The sequence below is a fragment of the Spermophilus citellus genome (assembly GCF_964194105.1).
Source record: "Spermophilus citellus genome assembly, chromosome: 11".
Taxonomy (NCBI): Eukaryota; Metazoa; Chordata; class Mammalia; order Rodentia; family Sciuridae; genus Spermophilus; species Spermophilus citellus.
In genome coordinates this window covers 127211256-127237505 of record NC_138192.1, presented here as the reverse complement: position 1 = coordinate 127237505, position 26250 = coordinate 127211256, and the positions used below count along the sequence as shown (strand labels likewise).

The following is a 26250-nucleotide window of genomic DNA, read 5'->3' as shown; positions in this document are numbered from 1 at the left end:
GGGCCCAGTGTTCATCCATGTGGATCAGGGCATGTGCAGTGGGGCTGATGCTGAGGGCAGGGATAGTGTCCGCCTGTGCCCTTCCCCACAGGAAGGCAGAGCACTGGGACAGTTCTGTGGTTGCTAACTAAACAAGCTGCAGTTGTGCTGGGGAGAAGGGCGCCTCGTCACGGCGTGACTCACGGGTCGCTGCTCCTGCACGGCACTCGAGTTGTCATAACATCTAGGGTGAATCCCCTCAGCAGCAATCGGAGGTGAAATCCTCCTGTCAGGAACTTCCTCTGTACTTCATGACCTGTCCCCTGAAAGTTCTGACTCCCCCCATGACGTCCCACAAAGAAGAACCAAATATGATAAGGCTGAGAAACAACTTCAGTTTCTCCTCCTCTTCTCCTCTGACGTCCTTCCTTAGCCAAAGTCTATATGTCTAGTTGCTTTATCTTTAAAACCTTAAATTGAGTGTGGTTAAGATAAATGGTGCTCCTTAATAATACCAAGTAGAGGGGTGTCTGTGAGGGGTGTCCCTGGCCCTAAATGAAAAAACAAACACAACATTGCTGAGTGTTCCTCTTTGCACCTGGGAGAGGTACCTGAGAATGGAAGAGATCCTGCCTGTGGGTTCCCCACTTACTAACTATGACCATAGAAAATTTGCAGGGCATCTCTGGACCTCAGCTTCCTCCTCAGTTGGAAAGAAGAGAAGGGCTGTGTTTGAGAGTATTAAATGAGAGTCACGTAGCCCCTTCCCTGGCACGCAGTAGAAAAAGCTCTTCATTCTCCTTTCTTTCCATGCATCGAGATTCCAGCAGCGTTCTTCAAGCCAGAATGGCAAAAGAGCTCCTATTTAAGTTCCACTTTCCCCTCCCTCTGTTCTCTGCTAAAACGTCATCCCTGTCCATTTGGAGCATTTAACTTGGAAATTGCCCGTGGCCCAGCCATATCCCTAAGCAGCCCTGAAAAGCCTGGAGAGACAGGTATCCATTCCCCGAGATTCTCATGTGTCAGGCAGCCTTGGGAGACAGAATTGCTTTCAGAGAGGATGCTTCCTCAGATTGTTAGGTGACTTTGTATGAAATAAAAAAAGGCATTTTAGCATCTGGCAAGAATTTACATTTTAAGAGGTGAACATGACAAGTCTGTGAATGTGAAATTTCTCGTCTTAATCTTTTGGAGCATGTAATTGCTTTACTACTAGTTTGCATAATAGAAGAATTTCATGAGAATGGGTGAAATTGGGCATCGAGCTGCAGAGCAGGAGCCTGATCATCTTAATCGAGAGCAAACGGATCCCATTTCATAAATGGCAGCAGATTGAAATCATGTCATGTTGATAATTAGTTCCCATCTGAAAAAAAAAATACCATTTTGATGATTGCAAATCAAATTCGTCAGGTACTTTATTTTCAAGCCTCATTTTTAGCTTATCAGACCAGGCATTTCTGATGGGGTTTAATATTAAATAATAAAATGTCAGCACTGAGAAATCACTGAAATGTTATCTTCCAGTGACAGTGTTAAGTGATAGGCCATTCTCTTAAAAAAAATGCAAATTGAAATCTGAAGACTGGAGAAAATGAGACCTAGAGCTGCTGCAAACATTAGGTGTTTGCAGGGGCAGGCCATTGTCCCTGCGCATGGGCACCATGGAGTTTCATGTGTCCTCCATAGCATCTGAAGATGACCATTTGGAGGATAAGCACTATAGATGACCATTGCAGGAAGCAGACTTTGTAGGAAGGGACATGGTTTGCCTGAGCTCACTGGACCTGGCCCCTGACTAATCCACCTGAGCTTTACAGGTTGTGGCTTAACCACACTATATAAAGTGTTTAGGATACTTAAGAATTTAAGGTATTAAGGTACAAAGCATAAGAATATATCAACTTTTATTTTCGTGAATAATGTCTTTGATGCCCGTCAATTCAACCGCAGCTGGATTCCTGGACTAGACCTAGGGCAGTTGCTGATCACCATCCTTGCCAATTCTTCTTGACCAAGGGGTTGATATTAAATTATATTGTCCAGATACAAAATATACTGTAAAACAAAGGATGTTTAGGTTTCTTCCAAATGAAGTGGTTTCTTTTCTAAAGGATGGTACGGGAATTTCAGATGCTATTTCTTTCTGTTTGTGAGATTTGCCTTACCCGTGGGCAGTGCTTCTGGTCTGTGTGGCCCCTAGGACACAGCTGGTGTTGCTTCCTCCTCTTATGTGCAGACTTAGAAATATTAACACTCTGATAGTATTTTCTGGAAACAGAATTAAAGACTCAGTGATCAGGATTTTAGTAGCAATTGAGTAACAATAAAGAAACTAGCATACCCACAGAGCTCTGAAGACACAGCTCTCTGATGAGTGCCTAGATGTACTTAGATTCTTTGGTAAGTATAGCGGACAACTTCATCTGTTACTCCCAGGGAAATTGATCTGGCTCACCAAGATGAAGACAAATACGGCCTCCTGATCTGCATATCACCTTGAGAGTGGATTGTAGAGAACATACCATCTCTTTCCCTCAGATCCTAATCCTGCTTCATACCCTTCCTTGTTTTATCCTCCAAAATATGATGCCTACCTTCACCATCTGGATCCCCCCAGGAAATCCTGTTCAGCTAGATATATCAATTTCCAGGGAGGTTTGCTTTAGTTTTTATAATCTGTATTCTATCTCTATGTGGATATCATGATGACTGAAAGAACTGAGAAAGAGAAGAGCAGCCACTAACATTGGGAGCTTGTTTGACACTTACAGGCCTGAAGTTGTTAGGGGCTGGCCTGATGCTCACAGCTGGTTCAGAGTATCCCCTGTGGAACTTAAGGACATAGACAACCTCCTAGATCACCAATATTGGACAGGATCACTCAGAGGCTCTGACAAAGTGAGACAAAACAAGACCACTTCATAATTTTGTCTAAGACAAAGATCACCATGTAACCCATAAACTCTAAACATTTCTCCTTTTCTTTTTTTTGTATCCAGTGAATTGGTCGCTGTTTCATTACCAACTATGGCACCAGCCTTGTCTGGCCAGATACCCCCAAACATAGAATTGCTCCTGCATTCGGACAGCATCCACTTTGGCATGAATCCTCCCTAAATCGCCCAGATGGAGTTCAAATTCTATAAAAAATCCTATCTAACATTTTCTTGCTGAGCTATTCCATGGTTCCTCATTGTGTCATTCAACTTGATCAACTCCAAGTGTGTCTATGGTAGCATTTTGTTGAAGGGCATGGACAAAACTTAATTGATTACAATGCTCTAATTACTGAGGTAGGCAATTGATTGAATTTCCATATAGTTTCTAATAAATTAGACATTGAGATCCAGTTGGCTGCAGGACAAGATGCTTTAGATGCTGTAATGAGTAGTAAGTCTGAAATGCTCGTTAGGGCAGATTGAGGAGCAATGTAGATGCTAAGGAGTTTGGACAGTGAACACTTGGAGAATTTTTTTTAGAGGGTATGTGTGAAGAGATATGTGTTTTAGATCATTCTCGTGGTTTTTGGTATATAGCACAGTCAAGAAGAGTCTAGAAGACAGGAACTTTTGGCAAATGGAGGTAAAGACTTGCACTTGTGCAGTGGGGTTTGAAAGGATGGTTCAGACACTAATGTGAGGAAGCGATTATAAGAGTTTTGTTGTGAGAAGGAAACAAAGGTGCGAATGGAATCAGTGGGTCCCTAAAGCTTTTTCTTGGGTAACTCGGAAAATATGCAAAAGGATCCTTTTTATAATAATAAAAAAGACTCTATTCTCTTGGGTACAGCAGGCCAAGTGAGGCCGATGCTGCATCACATAGTTGGGCTAGGACTTGGGGATGAGGTGAAACCAGGGAAATAAGAATGGACTTCCTGTGGACTGGGTGCTACAGAAAGTCCTGGCAGCTGTTAAGAGAGAAGAAGGTGAGAGAACCCACTCAGACACAGTCATCTGATCCTTGGCAAAGTAGCTGAGAACGTACACCCGAGAAAGGACAACCTTTCTAACAAGTGGTGCTGGGAAAACTGGATATTCATATGCAGAAAAAATGAAAATAGGTCACTATGTTTCACCCTGGACAGAGATCAGCTCAAAACGGATCAAAGACCTCCTGATTAGACCAGGATCTATGCTACTTCTAGAAGAAAATGTAGGGTCCACACTCAGCTTATAGGCCCAGGTAATGACTTTCTCAATAAGACCCCTAAAACTCAGAGAGTAATGACAGAAATTAATAAATGGGATTGTATCAAATTGAAAAGCTTCTGCACAGACAAAGAAACAAGACTGTGAAGAGAGAACCTACAGAATGGGAGACTTTTTTTTTCTAGCTACTCTTTTAGCAGAGTATTAATATCCAGAATATATAAAGAACTCAAAAAACTTAACGTCAAAAAATCCCCAAAGTAATAAATGGGTAAATGAACTAAATAGACACTTCTCAAAAGAAGAAATACAAATGGCCAATAAATATACAAAAAAATGGTCAATATCGTTAGCAATTTGGGAAATACAAATCAAACTGCACTAAGATTTCATTTCACTCTAGTCAGGATGGCAGCCATCAAGAATATCCACAAGAATAAGTACTGAAGAGGATGCAAAGAAAAAGGAACACTTTTACATTGTTGGTGGAACTATAAATTAGTACAATCACCTCTAGAAATCAATATGGAGGTTTTCCTCAAAAGTCTAGGAATGGAACCACCATATGACCCAGCTATACCACTCCTCAGTATTTGTCCTAAAGAATTAAAATTGGCATACTATAGTGATATAGTATGCTATATCATGTTTATAGCAGCACAATTCCCAATAGCCAAACTATGGAACCAGCCTAGGTGCCTATCAATAGATAAATGAATAAAGAAAATGTAGTATATATACATAATGGAGTTTTATTCAGCCACAAAGAAGAATTAAATTATGTCATTTGCAAAAGAAAAATAGTTGGAATTTGAGAACATTATATTGATTGAAATAATCCAAACTCGGAAAGTCAAGGATAATATGTTTTCTCTTATATGTAGAAACTAAAGAGGAAAAAGGAAAAGAAAGGTGGGGGTAGGGGAAACCTCATGACAATCAAAGGGAGAAGCAGAGAGAAAATGGATGAGGGGGAGGGAAATGGGAAAATACTGGGGAACGATATCGGCCGAGCTGCGTTGTCATATGTGTTCATGTACAAATACGTAACAAAGAATCCCACCGTTATGTGTAAGTGTAATGCTCCAATAAAAATATGGGAAAAGAGATAGCTGAAGGTGAGTGTATAAGAGAAAGGGGGGGATTGGGGAGACCGTTAGAGAGCTCTGCAGTGGAAGCAGCAGCTGAAGGTGGTCGAGAAGCCCTTGTAGACGCGGGTGGGAGGGTACGGAGAGGGGGGAGGGCAGGGCATGGGCACCAGTGTGTGCTGGGGAGGATGGGAAGGCACTTCTCCTGTGTGAGCAGCTCGCCCTGTGGGGGCTTCAAAACCACAGTCCTTAGTATTTGTGGTCTAACAGCCTGAGGGACTCACCCAAGGACACTGGTGAGCAGTCAAGGGAGATCACCTGGAGGAGCATATGGGATTTTTATGAGATTCCCTGTGTTAACAATCTACTCCAAGGCCGCTTTCCGACCTCGTGGGAACGGCTGATCCCTATGTATGAAAGTGTTAATGAACTGGCCTTTACTTAAGAGGGATTCTGCCCTCACCGCTCGCTCCCCAGCTTCCCCTCAAAGTTCAAATCATTCACGACTCACTCTTGGCTGGACTCATGTTGAAAAGGCGTGATATCTACCTGCCAAAAATAGGAGGACAGCAGAAGTCAGCTCACATCGTCTCACCTGGAATGGAAGTGGGAAATGGCAGCTGGTGACAGGTGATGTTGCTGACCAGTGCTTGTCAGGACGGCTCTATCTGCCAACATGTGATTTCAGGAAATTCTCATCAAGCCTGTGGCCCTGGAGGCCAGATGGAGACTTGTCTAAACTGTTTTGTAACTAAGCCATTAACTCCTATCTTGCTTTGTGGTTGGAAGTTATTATTAAGCAATCACTACTGTTTTCTGACTGCTGGAGAGTGTCTGAGAACCCTGCAGGCTCTGCCTCCTCCCTGGTGTGATGGGCGTGGCCTGGATTCTCAGGTGAGAAGAGCCTCCTCAGAGCCCCAGCTGTACCTGTAAGCAGCTGTGAGTCGGCCTCTGTTGGCTACTTTCCTCTTCTGTAAAATGGGGATAAACATAAACATCCAAGCAGATGACACAGATGTCATTGACTTTGAAATCTATGAACTGGTGGCGGGGCAGTGCAGATATCAGGCATTTCTTTTCCTGGGAAAGACCATTGAGGAAATTATTAAATCTGTGCTCTGATTATCTTCTTCGGAGGTTCTAGGTTAGCGCTGGGGTAGCCGTGGGATCAAGTTTCACGGCCACCGTGGGCATTCTTAAGTGATCCGCGCACACGTAGCTTTGTAAGGGATGGGGAGGTTGCTTGCTGCCATCACAGCTCTTTGTGACTCTAGTCAGAGATAATTAAGGGGCAGGTGAGAGGCAACTGGTTTCCTGAGTGACCAGAGTCCTCACCAAGTGGGACCCAGGGTCATCGTCATTCTCTGCCATGACAAGGAGCTGGTTAAGGGTGGAGCCTGGATCCCACCCAGGCAGTCAGGATCCAGAGCCTCTGTTGCCTTTGAGCAGATAGGAAATGGGTTCAAACGGTGACCATCACTCTCCAAGGGACTGAAAGATGAAGATGCTAATCACATTTACTAAGTGCTAGTTGTCTTAATAGCCAGCTCAAATTCACACATTAAGTTGAGATCATCACCCACACTGATTGCACTCTGTTGACCCCGGGAGTGACCTGATCCAGTCGGCTTTGCTTCTGGTAGCTCCCATCCCTGAGAACCTACTACATCTAGACTCTGCCAAATGCTGAACATCTTTTCTCTTACTTGTTCCTTAGGGCTTGAGGCATAGCTCAGTGGTAGAGCACTTGCCTCCCCTGTGTGAGGACCTGGGTTCAATCTGTCCCAATATAGGCAACAAAAACCACTCTTAATACTCCTATTCTCCCACTTAAGGTTAGGGAAAGTGGAGCATTGAGAGTTCAAACAGCAGGAGGTGGAGATGATGGAGGACCAATTTTAACCTAGATTTGCCTGACATTCAAGCCCCTGCTCTTGACCAATAGGCTGGACTTTTGGAAGCCTAGTTGTGGCCTCCCATGTCAGGTGTGACCCTGTCCTCTCGCTTGTGGTTGGACCAATCAGGAGAACAACTTCCAGACTCGCCTGTCTCAGTAGTGCTCCTGAGCATGGGATGCCAGTTGCAGAGGTGGTCTTGATTGTCATTTGGTGAATGACTTTTCACCAATAGAAGCTTCTCAGTTCCCAGCACAGAGGAGTTCAACTCATGTCGGAGGGAGTGGAACGGCTTGAGAGCAGGTAGACCCCTTCTGCCTTTGCCTTACCCTGAAGATCCAGCAATCTGCTACTTGGAACTTGTTGCTGAGGGCTACCTGCAAATGATCTCACTTGACCTGGATGCACTTAATTAAAGAAACGGCTCTTCCTGTGACTCAAAGGAGAAAGGCAGTCATAGCCCTGACAGATGAGCTGCTCTGCAGGTTGTGTAAACTCTCTTGATTGGCACTTCTCACTTCTGGGGTCCCCAGTGGCTACTAGCAATTTTTCTTGCCCCAGAATTCCTAAAAGCCTCCTGCACTGATTGCTTTATACCAGGGACTCCTTTGCTCTTGTTTCTCTTCACCTGGCTCTGGAAATATCATAGTTTGAAATGTTCTTTGACTTTTGTGTTTTTAGTTCTCTGCCTTGAGGTAGTCTGATGTCACGCACTGTCAGTAGCACACCTTCCCAGGAGGCTGGCTCAGTGACAAGAATGAGGTATCCACTGGGTCTCAGAACTTGGGGATTGGAAACCTGTAACCACGTTCCCTCATAGGTGATGTCTGAGATACGTTGTGACTGATGGAAGACGGCCTCCTAACTCCAATTAGACAACCAGGATATCTTTGGCTGCAAGACCTATTTTTTTTTCTGGGCTTCTTGCCTTCAATAGGCTTTTAAATTCCTCAGTGATTTGAATTTGTATAAAAACCTGGGGACAGTGCCTCACAATTTTTTCATTGGTCGTGCCCATCAATTTGCAGTTGGAGAGCACACTTTAAAAAAGTCGTTGTATTCACTGCTTTTATATGATTGCTTCAGTTTTAATGAAGATCCAGAGTTCTCAGGTTTGCCGAAGCAGACTGATACAGGATCTTCTCTGTGTCAGTCTTAGCTTTTGTCAACTCAGATCAGATACTGATTTTCCTGAACAGTGTGTCCTCTTCATCTTACTCAAGGGCTTCCTTACACAATGCCATGATTCTCTATTTAGAACCCCATTTGGCTTCATAGGGGTGGCCTACAGAGATCCTTAGCTGGTTGGAATGAAGTCTTTTATTTTCTTTTGTTTGTTTTTGTTGCACTAGTTACTAGAGATTGAACCCAGGGATGCTTTACCACTGAGCTACATTCCCAGTCTTTTCTTTATTTTATTTTTTTGTGACAGAGTCTCCCTAGATTACCAAAGGTCTTACTAAGTTGCTAAGGTGGCCTTGAACTTGTAATCCTCCTGCCCAGGTCTTCCAAGTTGCTGGGATTATAGGCATGTGCCACCATGCCCGACTTGGACTGAAGACATCAACATGTCTTAATGACATAATGACGATTGCCAGGATTGTGTTTCAACTTCCTCTCCTGATGTTTTTAATGGCAAAAACTATCACGGAGTGAAGGTCCCAGGTCTCACTGATTACTCAGCTCTTACTTTAAGGTTGGATAAGTCCACCTGAAAGAAGATCTGTATTGCCTGGTGCCATGATTTTGAGAAACTCTCCTCTATCAAATACTCCCTAAAATACCTTTCCTTCCAGTTCTCTGATACCTGAAAGTTGATTTATATGGTTTTATTCTTTTAAGCTAGGCATTATCCGTAGCAATTAAACCTTTGTATCAGTTAGTTAATGCTGCATAACAAGCCGCTGCAAAACTTGGTGGCTTAAAACAACCGTTTATTGTTTACAGTTCTGTTGGCTGATAGTTTGTGCAGGGCTTGGCCAGGATGTCTCGTCTCCGCTCCGTCTGGTGTCAGGTCTCCTCGTCGTGGTGCTGGCAGTTAGCTGGAGTGATGGGACAGGAGGCCACATGTCTCTCGCCTTCCAGCAGACAAGGCTCAGCTTCTTCACTCACAGCTGGTTCCCACCGCAGCAGCAGAGGACCAGCAGCCCGCTCTTCAAAGCTTGGTCTTCTGTTGTAGCTAATGTTCCATTGACCTAAGTCACATAGATTCTATGTCTCTCTCCCCTTCTTTCCCCCTCCCTCCCTCCCTTTGGCACGGGGGATTGAACCCAGGAGCACTCTCCCATTAATCCACACCCCAGCCCTTTTAAAATTATATTTTGAGAGAGGGTCTCACTAGGTTGTCCAGCCTGGCCTTGAATTTTTGATTCAAGGTAGTTGGGACGACAGGTGTGCACCACTGTACCTCACAACAGGACTCTATTTCCTGATGGCAGAAGTTGCAAAGAATTTCTGGCTTTTTTTTTTCTTTTACAACCTACTACAACCTTAAACGTCATAATATAAACAATGTGGAATATGTATGTGTGTGTCACATATATGTTTCTCTTACATAGAGAACACTTTGTGTGTGATATATATAAATGTTTTGTGTCTGTGTGAAATACATACGTACTTCTGTGTGACATATATACTTTGTGTGTGTATGTGTGTGTGAATGATTATATATTCTCTATGTAAGAAAAAAGATGAAAGAAAGGGAATTGAAAACAAGACCATTACATAATCAGCTTTCTTGAAAAGAAGAGGTTCCGCTGAGCTTGTCTACTCATAAGGGAAGGAGAAGGGATTCCCAGGGACAACTTCTTTTTCTTAGTTCCTTGTTCTGCATAGATTGTACTTGGTCCTTGGCTGTATTTCAAAGAAGTCTCACTTCCCACTTTAGATTATCAATGCTCATATTCTCTTAATATTGTAAGTTACCAAGTAAAGACATAGTTTTGATTTTCCTCTGTTGTATAACTTCTTAAGTGAAAGGATGCTTTCCTTTTCATCTTTAATTGAAGATAGTCATTTAGAATGGATTCAGGATTGATCAGATCATTCAATTGCGGCTCCAGTTTATTTACATTTTGAGATTTTCACAGTCACAATGTTTTGCTCTCGGTCACACAAAAACTTTCTATCACACAAACTTTTCTCTCCCATAAAAACTATGCATTTATGAGGTCTCACAGCACAGCTTTGACAGATCATGTTTCCCTTTCTAGTTTGTGAACATGACCACCTCTGATTGTCACTTTCTGATAAAGATTCCTTTTGGCGGAACCATATTACTATTGGTGAAGGAAGCTGGATGGGAAAAAAGAATCGTGCTCACTAATCTGAATCAGGACTCGTTCCTCCGCATCCTCTCAGGTGTGTATGATTCCTGCAGTTCTGGGCTACACTTGCAGAGTTCCTGATTCAGTAGGTCTTGAGCGGGGCCTGAGAAGGTACGTCCTAAAGTTCCCAGGTGAAGTGGATGCAGGCTGGTTTGAGGACCACTCTGGGAGAACCAGTGACACAGTTCAGTGAATGCAGACATCCCAAGGGAGTGGACAGGTTGAGTGTCCCTTATCCTAAATACCTGGGACAAAACATTTTGGGTTTCTGAGATTTGGGGAATATTTGCAGAATCATAATGAGATATCTTAGGATTGAGACCCGAGTCTAAACACGAATTCACTTATGTTTCATATACACACAGACTGAAGGTAATTTTATATAGCATTTTTGATAATTTAATGTGCCTCCTCTGCAGCCCTTCACATAAGGTCACATGTGGACATTTGTATGTGGTTTCCATGTTGGTTCTCAAAATGTTTCAGATATTAGATCGTTTCAGGTTTTATATCTTAGGAATAGGACTATTCAACCTGTCTATTAATAACCGAATAAATGGCAAATGAAAATAAAATTTAACCCATTGTGAGACACATTAAAAGGAATTAAACATTGCAAAAACGTTCTTGTATTTTAACCCTTAAAATTTCTGTTTGCTAATGTGCATATTTGCATGAAAAGGGTCATCTAGGTTTCATTTCTCTCCAAGGCACTGCACTAGAACCTTAGTCTTTGATTTTGAGCCCCTGCCCCAACATTGCGATGCCACGCTGGGTCCAGCAGGCCCTCAGCTACAGCCACAGTGAGAAACCTCTGGAATGTGAGGGTTCAGGGCTGCCTTTTCTAAGTCTCTTGTTCATCCTGCTTAACCTCAACTGTAAACTACCGCAGCACAGTGATGTTTCAAATCAAGCACCTGTCATCAATCATGCTTTGCTTCAATCCGGGTGCTTTAATCATGGTGTTATGAGCATTTGCATTTAAAAATAATTTTATAGAGCCCACAAGAGAAATAGACCACTTTATAATGAATCACTTCGACTGTCAATACCTCAGATGTAGAGGACATGTTAGTAAATTTGTTTGTGACTGCAAAGGAATGTTTGTTGAGTTTTGTTCTTAAAGGCAATAGTGTTTCTTCTTTAGATAAAACTTGGTGGATTGACTTGCATCTCCTCATGCCATGTGTCCCATTTTATAGAAGACATTTTTATATAGTATTCCGTTCCTAAATTCTTGAGAGACATTTTCCCCTTCCTTTTAGCTGGCGCAGATCATAGGTAGAATCTACCCTCTAGTGGCCAAAAGCAACATGGAAAAAAAACGACTTAAAAAGGCTAAAGTATGAGGAGGAGATGGGTGTTTTTCCTCACATGATGTGTTTTTAACCTAGTTCTGAAGGCACTTAGAAAACCATCAGTCGCAATACTACAATTAAAATGATGAGATCAAGATGGTCAGAAAATTCCCAAGCTGATGATCAAGTTTAGGTTTTCAAGAGCCTGATGGAGGCACACAGGTGCTTCTGTTAATGCAGGTCTGCTGTGGCGTTTGCTTCACCTGCATCATCTACGATACACTCTTTTGTTAGGTTTTAATTATTTTTGGAGGAGGATGCTATTTGAAGTGTGGAGAGCAGAATAGTCAGGGTTTGCTTTTCTACCATATCTTTAATAATTTTTTTTTCAAATGAATTAGTTATGATTTATACTTTTGATAAATTTTGAGAAGTTTCTGGATTTTTAACATCTCCAATGATTTTTCTGTATTAAAAGGTGTCACTCTTCTTTTAAAATGCACTTTCTTTATTGTTTATTGTTTTCTTTATTGTTCCTTGTGGCTTAAAACGTCTTCCTTAATAAGATTGATCTTTTCCCTTTAGAGACGATAAGAATTGCCTTTTTCCTTATTCCCTAAAGAAATTCCATAATAAAGTCAAGCTTTTTCTGATGTTACCTGTTCTTTTACTGTCCAGTCAGGTGTTAGACATAGAACATGGTTATCATTTTCCTCATTATGGATGACATGATTTGGAGTTGCAATACTACAATGAAAATATCCATAAAGCACAGATGATGTTATCCCTTTGTATTATACAAATGATGTATTTCCATTGTAGAAATCATAAAATATGAATGTGCCTATTTAAATCTATAAAATAATCCCTTAATCAAACCACTGTCAATTTTGGAAAATATTTTCCCAGGCCTTTTTATGTATATTTGTACTTAGCAGAAAAGAAATCTTTTGCATTTATGAATTCAAAGGCTATTCCACCCTATGGTTTGATTTTCTTTGCAAATGAACTCAATTTGATCAAATATCTTCTATATTCACCAATCTGTGTTCTCAGAAAATGAGAAGAGGATAAACTGTTGTTGAGGAGAAAATATAGAGTTTGGAATCCAAAATTGCGCAGTGAGTCAAATTTTTACTGTTAAGCAGGAACCTGCATCCAGCCCTGAGAGGTTAGTCTCAGGGGAAGAGGCTATGGGAAGGGAAAAGAGGAGGTTTTTAAAAGCCAAAGACAACTAGAAGGCTTTGTATTAGAAAAATCCAGGTTTTTCAGCTATGGGCCAGTGAAATCTGGGCTAGTTGGCCAGAGCCAGAGCCCTTTGTGTCGCCCTCCGAGTGGTCTCTGCTGCCCAGAAGACGCAGTGGCTTGGGGGATGGCGTCCCAGCATCAGGCTCAATACCTTAGTTGTATGTGATGGGCACTTACTTCAGGGGATGGCACCCAGATTGCCTGTTCAGGTCAGGTTGGAACCGCAGGCCATGAGACCATGCAGTGTGCTTATCACATGCTTATTACTGCTAGACATCCTGCTGGGTGCTTTCCTGTTGTCACCTTCCCGTGACAGTGCTATACACATGTTCTCCTGAGGGCAGGACAGGAGCCTCCTCTCCTCCTTTTGTAACAGCACTTTGTTCCCTCAGGGGCCCCTGAGTAACCTTGATGGAAGATGTCACTCGCGGGTACTGAGCCACAGCTCGATATCTGGGTGGCCCAGAGCTCCCACCCATAAACGCCCTCAATTCTGAGTCACAAAAAGTGCTAAAGAAGGGAAAATGGTGTCAAGCTACTTTCTTTTAATACAAACTGAATTGGAAAGCAAAATTCTACAGTGCTCCATCATCTCTCAAACTCCAGAACTCCAGACAAGCCGCCATTTCCATGTCCTCCCAGGGCAGTCTCAAGGTCATTGTGCCAGGAGGTGATATGGCTTCTTAGGGGATCTGGACACTTCTGGAGGGACTCTGCTCCCTGCCTGATGTCATCCCACCATGTTCTGGACCAGTTTCTCTTCTTTTTTGTGGGGTGGGTGGGGGATGGGGGTTCTGTCCTTTTTTTTTTTTTTCCTTTCTTTCTGACTTCTTCTCCGGGTCTCTGCCTCCCTCCTTCTCCCTCCTCCTCTCTTCCCAGGTTCCTTTCTCTTCCTGCTCTTCCTTCTGTCTGCCTCCCTCCCACCCTGGCATCCTCCGTCTTCTCACACATCACCTCTCTTTTTTCAGCCACAGCCACTCAACTTCCTCAGCACTGGGTTCCATTAAGTGAATCAAGGGACTCTGCTGCTTGCTGCTGTTTTCCTGGAGAAACATGCTCCCTTTTGTTCACCTAAGGTCCAGTTCTCCTAGACACACCCCTTTCCGCTCTAGCCCCCTCCCCAGCTGCCTCCTCCTCATGAAATTCTGCTGCATTTGAATGTGCTTAGAACCAAATGGGCCCTTGGAGGGGCCCAGCGAGGGCTAGTTCCTCCACCCCTTGTGAAGAGGTCTCAGCGTCTGCGCCTCGGCCTGGCCCTCGGCCTCTCCTCTTTCTCACTCTCACATCCTGTTTGTTACCAGGTGTCTCTGCTTGACCTTTTAGATGGCCCTGACTGCCACCCCCTCATCCCAGGCAGGACCACTGTGTTTCTCCACCCGGGTTCTCCTGGTCCCCCTCATTCTCCAGCAGGTCACTGGAGTCCTCTTTCTGAGGACACGTATCACAGGCCCAGCCCCTGCCTGCCTCCCGCCTTCTGTCACTCCGCCCTCTGCTCCCTGGGAGGCCTCTGCCCATCTCCAGAGGAGCCAGGAGCCTAGTTTCCCTCCCTGGGGGATCCTGCACACAGGCTGCTTCTCCTGCCCCGAGTTCTCTCATCCCTGCTGTGTGCACCCCTGCTCTCTTCTCACTCCCCTTCCTCAGGGCTGCCTCGCGGGGGCACAGCCCACTGTCCCTGTCCCTGCTCCCAGCCATGTACAACTTCCACTCACCCAATCAATCTTTCTTTCTTTTGATTGAACCCAGACCACACCCTCAGCCCTTTTTATTTTTCAAGTTGCGGAGGCTGGCCTTGAACCTGTGATCCTCCTGCCTCAGCCTGCCAACTTGCTGGGATTACAGTTGTGGGCCTGGGGGGGGGGGGCTGGCTGACTGATGGCTTTGTCTTGGTGCCCCAGTGGAGGCGCTGCACCTGTCTGGCCTCAGTGACTGGCACACCTCCTGGTACGGAGTCGGCATTTGATAGGTCTTTGTTGAACCAAAGGATAATTGATTGAGGAGGCAAAGCAGGAGACCCAGAGGGTCACCACCTGTTGCCAATTGGCTGTGAAAGGCAGCAGGTCTTTGCAGTGAAGAGAATGAAAACACCTGGTTTGTGCAGTTAGGATGTGTTTAGAGCCGACTCGTCACCATCCAGACTTTTGGAAGCCCAGGGAGAGAAGTGGGAATTTGTAGATGGCTCAGTATTACAAATAACAGGGAGGTTTCACAATCTAACACTTGAACACGGTCTGTGTCTTCAGCCCTTCCAGTTCAATGTTTATAAGAACTGCAATAGTGGAAATATCGACTGGGTTGGGTCTTTTGAAATATGTTTTCTTTTTTGGTCCAGGTGCCATGAGCAATAATAGGATAAGAAATTAGGGAGTAATAGAAAGAAGCGATCTCCGCAGCCGGTCCTCATGTACCAATAACGTCCTGGGTTACTTAGAACACTTCCTATTCACACAAGTTTTCATGCTTTATTGTGTGTATAGTGGGTGTGGCTGCTCAGTGAAAGGTATGCATATTCAACATCAGCAGGTCTGTTTAGAGAGAGCATCTGGGTGCTTGAGAGGATTAATGCAGGCAGGGGAGACACCCTGGGATTATTTTTTCTGTTCTAAATAGATTCCTAGTATGAACCTAGCAGCGAAGAGACACGAGGGAGACAGACACATAGTTTCCCTTGCCATACAGCTTTGCCATAGTGAAATGAAAGCATCACCTGATACCCCACAATGTCGCAGGACTGTGTCCCTCGTGAGTTTCACCAGAATTTGGAAGCTCACAGTCCTACTGATAGAGTAGGATGACACTCTCTGTGCCCATATCTTTAACCTCTAGGGTCGAGGGAGAGAGTTTGATCTCTTGGGAGCTGCCTAGACTTGAATCAGGGAGTCATAGGCTTTCACTTTTATCCACTCACATGGAAAGAGGCGAGCATCCTCACCAGGACTGTCCCCACACTCCCACTTACCTCAGCTCAACTGCCAAGCAAAAACACACCCCCAACCCCCAGAGCACTCTAAATCCTCCCTCACCTCCCTCGAACCAGTCTGCGCTGGGGAGGGAGCCTGGGGTCTGACCTGCTCATCCTGGACATGTTGTCACGGTTCCTTGAAGGTCCTGCTTCGCTTCTTTTTCTGAGGTGGCAGGAAACACACATCACCCTCCAGAGGTGACACAAAATAATGAGTTGCCAGAATTTGTCACCCCAGGTTGAAAGCCATCGGGCTACAGCCAGAGTCTTACGGTTCTGGATTTCTCAGTGTGACGATGTGACAGGCCAGGCGAGGGGTAGCTGGTGTGGGCCCGAGCCGTCTTGCTCGAAAGATTAGCTGGCGTTGTCTGGGGATCCTATGAGAGGGAACGAGGATCTGGTGGAGAAGAACTCTCCTGTCTGTGGGGAGACTAGGAACCAGCATGGCTTCAGACAGGACCTTCACCTGCCACCCATCATGATGGACTGTCACCATCTCACCAAAGAGCAGGAATAGCTCTTCCTAGACGGCAGCTCCATCAGCCAGATTGGTGGGAGCCTGGATGATCCTCAGCCTGGTGACGGACATGCCAGGGGGCTCCTCACATACCCCCAGGTGGGCTGTCCCCGTCATTCCTCCCTCCCTCCCATTTCTTGGGTGTGACCCAGCCTCGGGTATCCATGGGATAGCACTGCTGGAGTCACCCCAGGGGTTGGTGTTACCGCAGACCACAGGGCAGATGTCCTGCAGCACTTCCCGAACACTCATGCCTTGGCGGGGTTTGCTCTCACTCTTTGCAGCCATTTGAAAACTGTGTGTCCTCAAATCATCCCAAGTTGCTCTCATAAAGAGGATCTAGGACAGTGGGTCTCAAAAGAAAATTTTGTGCTCCAACAGATATGTGACCACATCTGGAGACCGTTTAAATCATCACAACCAGGGTGATGATCCAGCACGTAGAGTGCAGGGCTGCTGCTGCTGGGCACCCTGCAATGTGCGGGACAGCTCTGACCTGGTCAAGCATGTCAATGCAGCGTCCCCTTATCCATGGGATCCATTCCAAGACCCCCAGTGGATACCTGACACCAGGTGAAGTGCCAAACTCTGTATGGTCATCCATTGGCATTTGGGTGGTGCTGGTTCTTCCAGTGCCCCTCCCCCATGGATACCCTAACCTGCCATGCTCAGGTTCTCTGTGTAAAATGGTGTAGTATTTGCATATGGCCTACCCACATCCTCTTGTATGCTTTAAATGTCTCTAGATTATTTATAGTAACTAACAGAATGTAAATGCTATGCAAATAGTGCTTTACTGTACTGTTTAGGGAATAGTGGCAAGAAAAACACTGTACCTTTTCAGTCAAAGGCAGCCTTTTTCCCAATATTTTTGAACCTTGGTGGGTTAAATCCACGGTGCACAGCCTGCAGGTAGTGAGGGCTGGTTCCCCCTGAGCACACCTAGAATACACCATGGATGCCCGGAAAAGGGGATGATTCATGTCCCAGGCAGGACAGAGAGAGATGGTGTGAGATTTTATCATGCTACTCAGAGGAGCATGCATTTTATAACTTCTGAATTGTTTATTTCTGGAATTTTCCATTTAATATTTCCAGGCCACCATTTGGTGCAGATAACTGAAACTGCAGAAAGTGAAACTCCAGATAAGAGGAAACTTCTGTAGTCCTGGGGTTGAAAAAAACCTGATCCGAAATGTTACAGACTGAATCATGTCCTTCCAAAATCTGTGCCCTGAAGTCTTAACCCCCAATGTGCCTTTGGAGATAGAATTTTTAAAAAGGTGATGAGCATTCAGCGAGACCAAGTGGGTGGGTCTCTGACCCAACAGCACTGGGGGCCTTAGAAGAAGTGTTCCAGGGGTGTTCACATACAAAGAAGCCACGTGAGACTCAGTGAGAAGGTGGCCATCTAAGACAAGGAGAGAGGTCAGAGGGCAAATGGAACCTGCTCACAGCTTGGCATTGGACTTCCAGCCCCCAGAACGGAGAGAAAAGAGCTTTCTGTTGTTTAATAGAACAGGTCTGTGGTACCTTGTTATGTCACCCCCCCCCCCTTCCTACCACGTTCCCCCAGCAAACTAACACTAGCATGCATCCTGGGGACAACATGGGGAAGCAGGAGGAGTACGGAGGAGGTTTGACTGGGTGGCCTTGGCCCATTTCTTTACTCTGCCATTCTTATTTAATTCCCCCTGGAACTGGGGCCAGTCCTGCCCACACCTTTGGATTTGTATAAGGATTAACAATTAAACAAGTCAACACACATAAAGGGCCTGACCCCCAGCAGGTGGCACTAATGTTGCTGCTCCTTGAAGGTGGGAGGCCCTGCCATTTAGCTCTGTGCCTGGGGCACTTGGAAGCTCCAGGCATCACAGGCACATCTTAAGTGGGTGCTGCTGGTAGCGTTTTGGGTACTGATTGAACTATGATGTGTATAGTTTTTCTGTTCCAGATAACTGTGGTACAGCTGTGAACACTGCAGCTGTGGCCTTGACCTTCAAATTTATATCATAGTGGGGAAGAGAAAACGGTAACCAAGTAAAGAAACAGGATTTCATCCAGTTCCAAGTGCTGTGATGGAGATAAAGATGGAGATTACTCACTGTGATGAGTAACTGGGGTGGGAGTGTTTTTGCATAGATTTGTCAGAAAACTCTCTGAGAATGCAATATTTTTGTTTTCATCTTATACTGTTATAGGTGTCTATTCTTTCTTGGTGACTTAAATTCTGCCAGCGAGGTAGGTCATTTTCCAAAATGGTGAGCAACTGTTGGTATAGCTGTTGGTCATCCAGGAGACTTTGAAGGAGAACCCAGTCTAACTCTAACCTGGGACCAGCAGTGACTTCTAGTCCAGGACAGTATCAACAGAGTTTTCAATTACATGAATCTCGAATAGGGAGAGTACAAAGTTTGAAGGATGCCAGACCTTTCTTTGTTGTGCAGAAGAATCCTTGACATTGCAAGGTGTTAAGTATCTCTGGTCTCCACCCACTGAATTCTAGTAGAAAGTTCCAACCCTTGTGATAAGAACTCTTCACACCTCTAGCCTCCAAAACATCCTCTTAACCCTGTTAAGATCTGTGGTTTTGAGGGGCTCCAGTGACCTCCTATCCAGTCCCCCTGACTTTCTCCCCTCCCTGCCCTCCACACTGTGTGCCTTGGGCTCTTTTCTCCTCCACCTGGTCCTTGCCCAGCGTGCTGATCTGGGTTTTTATTGTCCACCCGACATCTCTGAGATCTGACCTGGGTGCCTTCTTTCTTCCCTCTCCATTCTCGGGGAAAACTTCAACGCACCTTCCAGTCAGCTAGTCCCAGAGTGCTCTTTCTACGCCACTCACACCCATATTTCCAAAAGCTGCCTGTGCTACCTGGTGTCCCAGCAAGGCCCCTGGTGGACATGGCCAAAGTTCAGCTGGTCCTCGTCTGATCCTGTGTTGCCCTGGTTCTGCTTCTCTGTGTCGATGAAGCCATCCACTTAGTGTGAACATGGCCGCTCTCACTCCCTCGCCCAGGTGCTGTGTTCTCTCAAGTCAAAAGCAGTTGTTGGAGCTGAATATTAGCACAGGAGCACATCATATGGAGACGGGGTGTTGGTGCTGAAGAGCAGCACCCTGGAGAGCCACTCGGATCCCGCCCTTCTGGTCTCTCATTTGATTTTTAAGAAATGCCTTGGGCCAGCTTATTTTTCATGTCCCGGGCATACCGCCCTGAGCTACTTTGTTTGCCTGAATTGATTATCAGCAGGAGGAGGCTGCCTCATTTTCCCAGAACCCTTCTCTTTTGGAAGGAATGCCTTTTTATTCAGTCTGATTCAGGCTCTTTGGCATCGAGTGTAAAGGGTGTCTTGACATTTCCATAAAGACATTTAAATGTTACCATCTCTGAAGAAACAGTTTTAGAATATGAAACCTTTATCTGTGTTTCCCCCAAGGAAGAAAAACAGAGTCAGCTCAATTATCTCTGTAAAATAACTTCCTCATTTGCTTTTCAGGTTGCTAGTAGAAAAAGATGATGATACTCTTTTCAAAATATGAAACAACTAGGGGTGACTTCGTGATTTTTGATTTCTGTCTGTGTATATAACACCTCAATCCAGAGGGTAAAGATTGTGTCGTCATGCCTTCCTGGTTGATAAAAACCTGTGGGGAGGGGAGACCAAACACTATCAAAATGATGCTGTTTGTCCTGACCCTAAAAAAGTTTTTGTAATCAGGAAAAGGAGATGAAGGACATTTAACTCTTTATCCGTACATACATCAATTATTATCAGAAACAACAAGAAGTCTACCCCCTTAATGAATTTTCCAATGTACAGTGAAGAGCTGTTTATAGTGTGTGCCCTCGGGCAACACAACAGCCACTCCCTGTCTCCTCCTCTTCCAGCCCCCTGTCAGCCAACATCCTACTGTTTATTTCTGTGAATTTGACCTCCTGTAAGTAGAATCAGCAATACCTGTCCTTCTGTGGCCAGCTTATTTCACCTAGCATCGTGGGCTGAAGGTTTGTCCTTGTTGTAGCCTATGACAAGATTTCCTCTTTTTTTTAAGCCTGAATAATATTCCTCTGTATGTGTATGTATGTGTCACTTTTTAAAATTCATTCATCTGTTGATGGACATTCTGGGTGTTTCCAATGCAGTGAACATGGAGTACTAATACATCTTTGAGACCCTGTTTTCAGTGCTTTGGGATAAATACCCAGAAACAGGATTGCTGGATCGTATGGTAGTTTTATCTTTATTTTTGGAGGGATCTCGTTACTGTTTTCCATAGCAGCTGCACCACTGGAATTTCCATCAACATGGCCCAAGGGTTCCAGTTTCTCTGCATCCTCATTAATACTTGCGATGTTTGTTTTATTTGTTTTATAATGGCGATCTTAACAGGTATGATGTAATATCTCATGGTACTTTTGATCTGTGCTTCCCTGATGATCAGTGATGTCAAGTATCTTTTCACCTCTTACCCAGTGCTATTACTTACACCATACACACAAGTAAACTTGGAATGGATTAAAGATTTAATGCAAGACCTGAAACTGTGGACGTCCTAGAAGAAAACCCAGAGGAGAAGCCTCATAGCATTGGTCTTGGCAGTGATTTCTTGGATAATGAAATCCCAGGCCACAGGTGCAAAAATAGACCAGAGCCACTGCATCAAACCAAAGCCCTCTGAGTAGCAAAGGAAACCATCGGCAGAGAGAAATGGTGGCCTGTGGAATGGGAGGAAGCATTTGCAAAGCATGATTTGATAAGGATTTTATACCCAAAACTCCTATAAGAAGAAAGATCTTCCAGTGACCTGAGATCAGGACTCAGCAAATGTGTTCTATAAGGGTCAGATAGTAAATATTCAGGCCTTGAAGCCCACAGGTCTCTGGAGCAACTACCCAGCCTGCTGTTGCAGTGAGGAAGCAGCCACAGGAGACATAAACACAGCATAAAAGCAGGTGGCCATGTTTCAAGTGCAATCTTATTTACAGAGACAGGGTGGATGGATTTGGCCTGTGGGCTAGAGTTTGCTGTCCTCTGATCCAGAGTCTTTGCTCTGGGTCTGGGGTGGAGGGGTCCTATGCAGTGCCACATGCTTAGCAGCATCCTTGTTCCTACCTGATAGATGCCCTGTCCCCTCACCCCAGCTACAGAATTCTCCAAAGGTTCTCAAATGTCACCTCTAGGTGACAGAATTTCTGCTGGTTGAGAATCTTTAACCTAGATGATTGAAATAATCTGATAAAGAGTAATAGGAAATATTTCCCTAAAATTACAAAAAGTAGGGTAAGATAGAACAGTTGAAACCCACGGTATATTTGTCTTAGGTAGGTCAAGATCTCTTCAAAGGGACCATTATCACTGCCTAAATTTGGAAAGCAGTTCAAAAATAACTGAAGTGGCAACACACTTGAAAAGTGCTCCGTTAATAATGCAAATATGAGCTTAACCTACTTTGGCGATAAGCACAGGAGCAGCCGGTTCCACTCCCGAGCGTGTTCTAATGGGGCTTTCTGAGTTCGGGGGTCAGCTGTGGGGTGTGTTGAAGGGGCTGGGGAAACCTGTTGTTCTGATTCCCACTAGTGCAAGGGGTTATTTTTTCTGCTTATCTAAATTGTGATTTTGGAAGACACATGTTTCTGGTTATTTGGACAGGGCCGGAGACAAATGGCCTGATTCCCCGCAAATTGTCAACAACACATGTTGTTGAAAGTTGAAATCAACATGGGCCTTGTGAGTGACTCCCAAAGAACCCTGTCTCCTGCTCACCTGGAATAAACACCTGTTTTGCACATAGGCAAGGAAAAGCCATCTTGATCAAGAAATTGCTGATTTCTTTTTCTTTATTCCTATTACACTTTTAACAATTCAAAAAATTAAGTATAGTTTGAAATATTACAACTTACATCATCATATCTTTAAACCAACAATAACAAAACCCATTTTTCATCAGGAATTTCAGTTAAGCCCTCGGAGCTGATTTTCTCTGTGAATCTGAGAAACAAAGGAAACACATTGGTGTACACAACTTTTAAATTTTTTTCTTTAGTTAAGTTCATTTTTCTAATTGATCTGGAAGGAAAGTGTGGTTCTTGTCCTTGAAAGAACCTGTTTGTCATTCCCCTAAGGCTCTAGTCCACACACTGAGGTGCCCATAGTCCCCACATCAGAACCACTGGACACAAAATTGTGATACCCTCCAGTGGCTAAATGGGATCACATCTTCCATAGTGGGAATCACAGAAAAGCGCAATAAGAATACTTTTGTTGTTGATAGCCTCCCCCCAAATCCACAGTTCAGTCTTACCCTGTAAGATACAGCTCTCCAACCCCAGCTGTCTGGGGCACTCTCCAGGGTGTACCTGGTGCCTTCCTAGCAGGCTGGTCCAGGGCGGGTTCTAAGTGGGGTTCCTCTGACGGCAGGCCTTTCTCTCTGTCCCCAGGATACCACGGTCTGTACTGTGAGGAGGAATACAACGAGTGCCTCTCTGCTCCGTGCCTGAACACCGCGACCTGCAGGGACCTCGTTAATGGCTACGAGTGTGTGTGCCTGGCAGAGTACAAAGGTGAGCGGTTCTTGGCCTTCCTGAGCCAGCTGGCTCCCGATGACCTCCTCCTGGCTTCCTCCACTTTAATGCATATATCTCTACTTAGAGCATGAATCTGTTTAGAATCCAAATCAACACTGAGGCTGGAATGGTTTTGGGGTCTGGGGAGACCAATTTGCAAGTCTTAAGTTTCTTCCTGATAAACTGAAAAAAACTCTCACCCTTTCCTTCTTCTTGTATCCCAGCTCTTTCTTCTGTTGAATGTATAAAGAGCCGGAAACAAAAAGCATTATTAAGGTGGCCTGGGAGGTGCAGGTGAGAGGCCATGCAGGGGACAGTGGAAGAAGAAGCAGGTCACTTGGTGGGAAGAGGGCAGGTCTGGTCCACAGTCAATACTCCCATGCCCCTGCTCTCTGCTGGAGGTGACCTGAGGAGGTAGACTGTGCGGAGGAGTCTCCAACGCATCTGAAGATCTGGGTTTTCAAAAGGGTGTAGGTCTGGGGGCCTTTGCTTGAAGCAAAGAGCAGGAAGCACCAAGGACTCGGACATCTGTGCCTTTCAGGCCCCCTCAGCTAGTTGAGAGGAAGCACTGTAAATGTGCTGTGTGGGACTCTATGAGGCAGAGGTGTCCCCTGACCTCACGTATATGGGCTGCCCTTTAAGAGAATTGCCCTAGGGCTAAGCTAGCCCTTTATTTATTGTGTGGTAGGAGAAAATAATCTCACTCACACTGGGTGAGAGCCCCAGGAACCCCAAACTGGAGGCCTCTCTCTGCCCCAGGCCTTAGCAGACAGGACCCAGTTGGCTGGCCCATCCAGCACCGGGGGAGGATCTCTAGTGTCACCTGTGTGTCCTGATGGTCACCCTCCAGCCCAACCAGGACGGGGAGCTGGTACTAGCAACTCCAAGAGAGAGAAGGAGAAGGGAAAGGGAAAAGGAGAAGGAAATCGAGGGAAAGGAAAACAAAATTGAGTCCCTAACCACTAGAGAGGAAGTGAGAAAAGTAACGTGTACCGCCCCAAATTGAATCTGGATCTGGAAAAGCAAAAGGAGGAACCACTTTATGAAAGACGTAAAAATATGAGGAAATGGAAACCATGAGTGAAAAGATAGGAAATGTGGAGAAAAGATCTGAGGGAACTGCTTCCGTCTGAGTGACAGATGCTCCGGGAGAAGGGACACATGGAGACAAAGCAGAATTGACTGACTTCAAAGGGAAGACGGCGACGAGCTGAAGGGAAACCTTGTTTCAATAAAGTGGATGCCTGGAGTGATTGATGAGGGTGACGCACAAGTTGAGATTTCTGGGTAGAATCCTAGGATAAAGAGAAATTTTCACAGGATTCTGCCCATGGGTAGAGTTGCATATAAGGGAAGAGAGTCCACCAGCTTGAGCTGCTCTTCTCTCTAAGGAAGGTAGACAACAGTGGAGCCATATTTTTAAGGAAAAGGGACTGGGCATCAAAAGATCATCCGTATTTGATGGTGAAAGAAAGACACGGCTGTCTATTGAAGGGTACAGAAGCCACCACCCCCATGCCCTCTTCAGGAATAGTGTTTTAAACAGTATCCTCACCAGATGGGAAATAAGTCAGCACAGAGACGTCCAGGTGGGGGAAGCCTTAGAATGCCAGGAATGTGGCCCTGACTTCCTTCAAGGCAGGGGTCAACCTAGAGAGGTGACATTGATGTGACTGTGAATAGTAATTGAAAGGCAAAGGAAAGTCTCTTAATTAAAACACATTTCTATTGCTACATAACAAATTTCTGCACACTGGTATTAAGGCGACTTCAAATGCCTTTTTTAAATTTTTTTGTCTAATTGTTCCGTGGGTTAGATGATAACCTAGGTTCCTTGGAGGTCCAGCATCTCAGAGGATAGAGTGAAGGTGCTGGCTGGGCTGAGCCCTCCTCTGAGGTTTGACTGGGGACAAGCTGCTGGATCCCCTGAAGCTCAGGGGCAAATTCACATCCTCTTGGCTGTAGAATTGACAATGGCCTGCTCCTTAGAGGTCCACAGCAGTGAGAGCCATGCTCCTTCCTCCCAGCGCCCGGATTCAGGGGTGGCCTGGACCCTCTTACGGGTGCACCCTGGCCAGGTCAGGGCCACTTAGGATAACTCAGAGCCAACCTATTAGGACCATAAGTGCGTCTTCAGAATCTCTTAACTTTGCCATATGCTTTTGATTAGAAGCTCAGACCCAAAGGGAAGGAATTACACTGGGAGTAAGGGTCACCCAGAGTCTGTCTGCCACACCTGCTCTTAAGGACAGATGTAAATAAGCAAACTAAAGTTTTATATTATTTTAACCAAACTCATGACTCAGACAGAGTGGGATAGGAAGGCCTGGGAGGCACATGGATGTGTTCAACGGGCAGGTAAAGTGTTGAGTTTTGCTAAATTGATGAGGCTTGGGTTTAAACTGCTGAAGATGGGAAGCAGCTGCTTGCAGTGCCCAGTCAATGGTGGCACTTTCCGAAGCAAGAACTTTGGCATGTGAGTGGCAGGTCAGGGGAGGGAACAGGAGGAACGAGAGGCAGGAGCGGGTCCCATCTCCAACCAGAGGAAGGGCGAGGGAAGAGAAAGCCTGAGACCCCGAGCTCCTCTCTCCTCAGGACGGAGGTTCTCTCCCCTTTGGAAGCATTTCTGCCAAACACATTTGCATGGGCATGTCTGCGACAGTCTGGGAACTGTCCTCAGGCGAGCGTCCACTGCTAACTAGTACTTATTTGGATGGGAAGAGGTAGTGTGTTGGGCTTTAACTTCCTACTTGACTTCTGTGTGTTTTTAAGTGGTGATTTTTACTGCTTTATGCTTAAAAAAACTTCAACAAATGAGAATATAAACTCCTAAAACGAAAGAGTGCAAGGAGAAGTTGGGCAATGATAACTAACAACATTTAGAAAAGGGAAAATGAGGGTGGCACTTCTTCCAGATGTTAAAGCTCATTCTAATACTATGATGATGATTTCATTCAAATGCTCCTGGTGCAAGAACGGACAGACCACCGAAAGGAGTCGTGGTCCAGAAACCGTTGTCCACAGCTCTAATGTACGGCTCTCAAAGGGGAATCACTATGAATGAGAAGGGAATTAAAAAATGGTGCTAGAAAAAAAAAATCGAGCTGCTAAATAGAAAACAGAATGTTCTGGCACTTCCACATTAATTTTATATGAATAATAATGATGAAAAAAAAAAACCACCCTCTTCTTCGACTTCACATCCTCCTCTACTCACTTAAAGTCC

The 26250-nt window shown here is 44.9% G+C and overlaps 1 protein-coding gene across 1 annotated transcript in view; it reads left to right on the top strand.

The window, feature by feature from the left end:
- Positions 1-26250, top strand: part of DNER (delta/notch like EGF repeat containing) — a 298589-nt gene that overhangs the window by 237214 nt on the left and 35125 nt on the right. The window contains exon 9 of the mRNA XM_081262396.1: positions 22899-23021. Coding sequence (XP_081118522.1) covers positions 22899-23021 — 123 coding nt within the window. The remainder of the gene's footprint in view (positions 1-22898; positions 23022-26250) is intronic.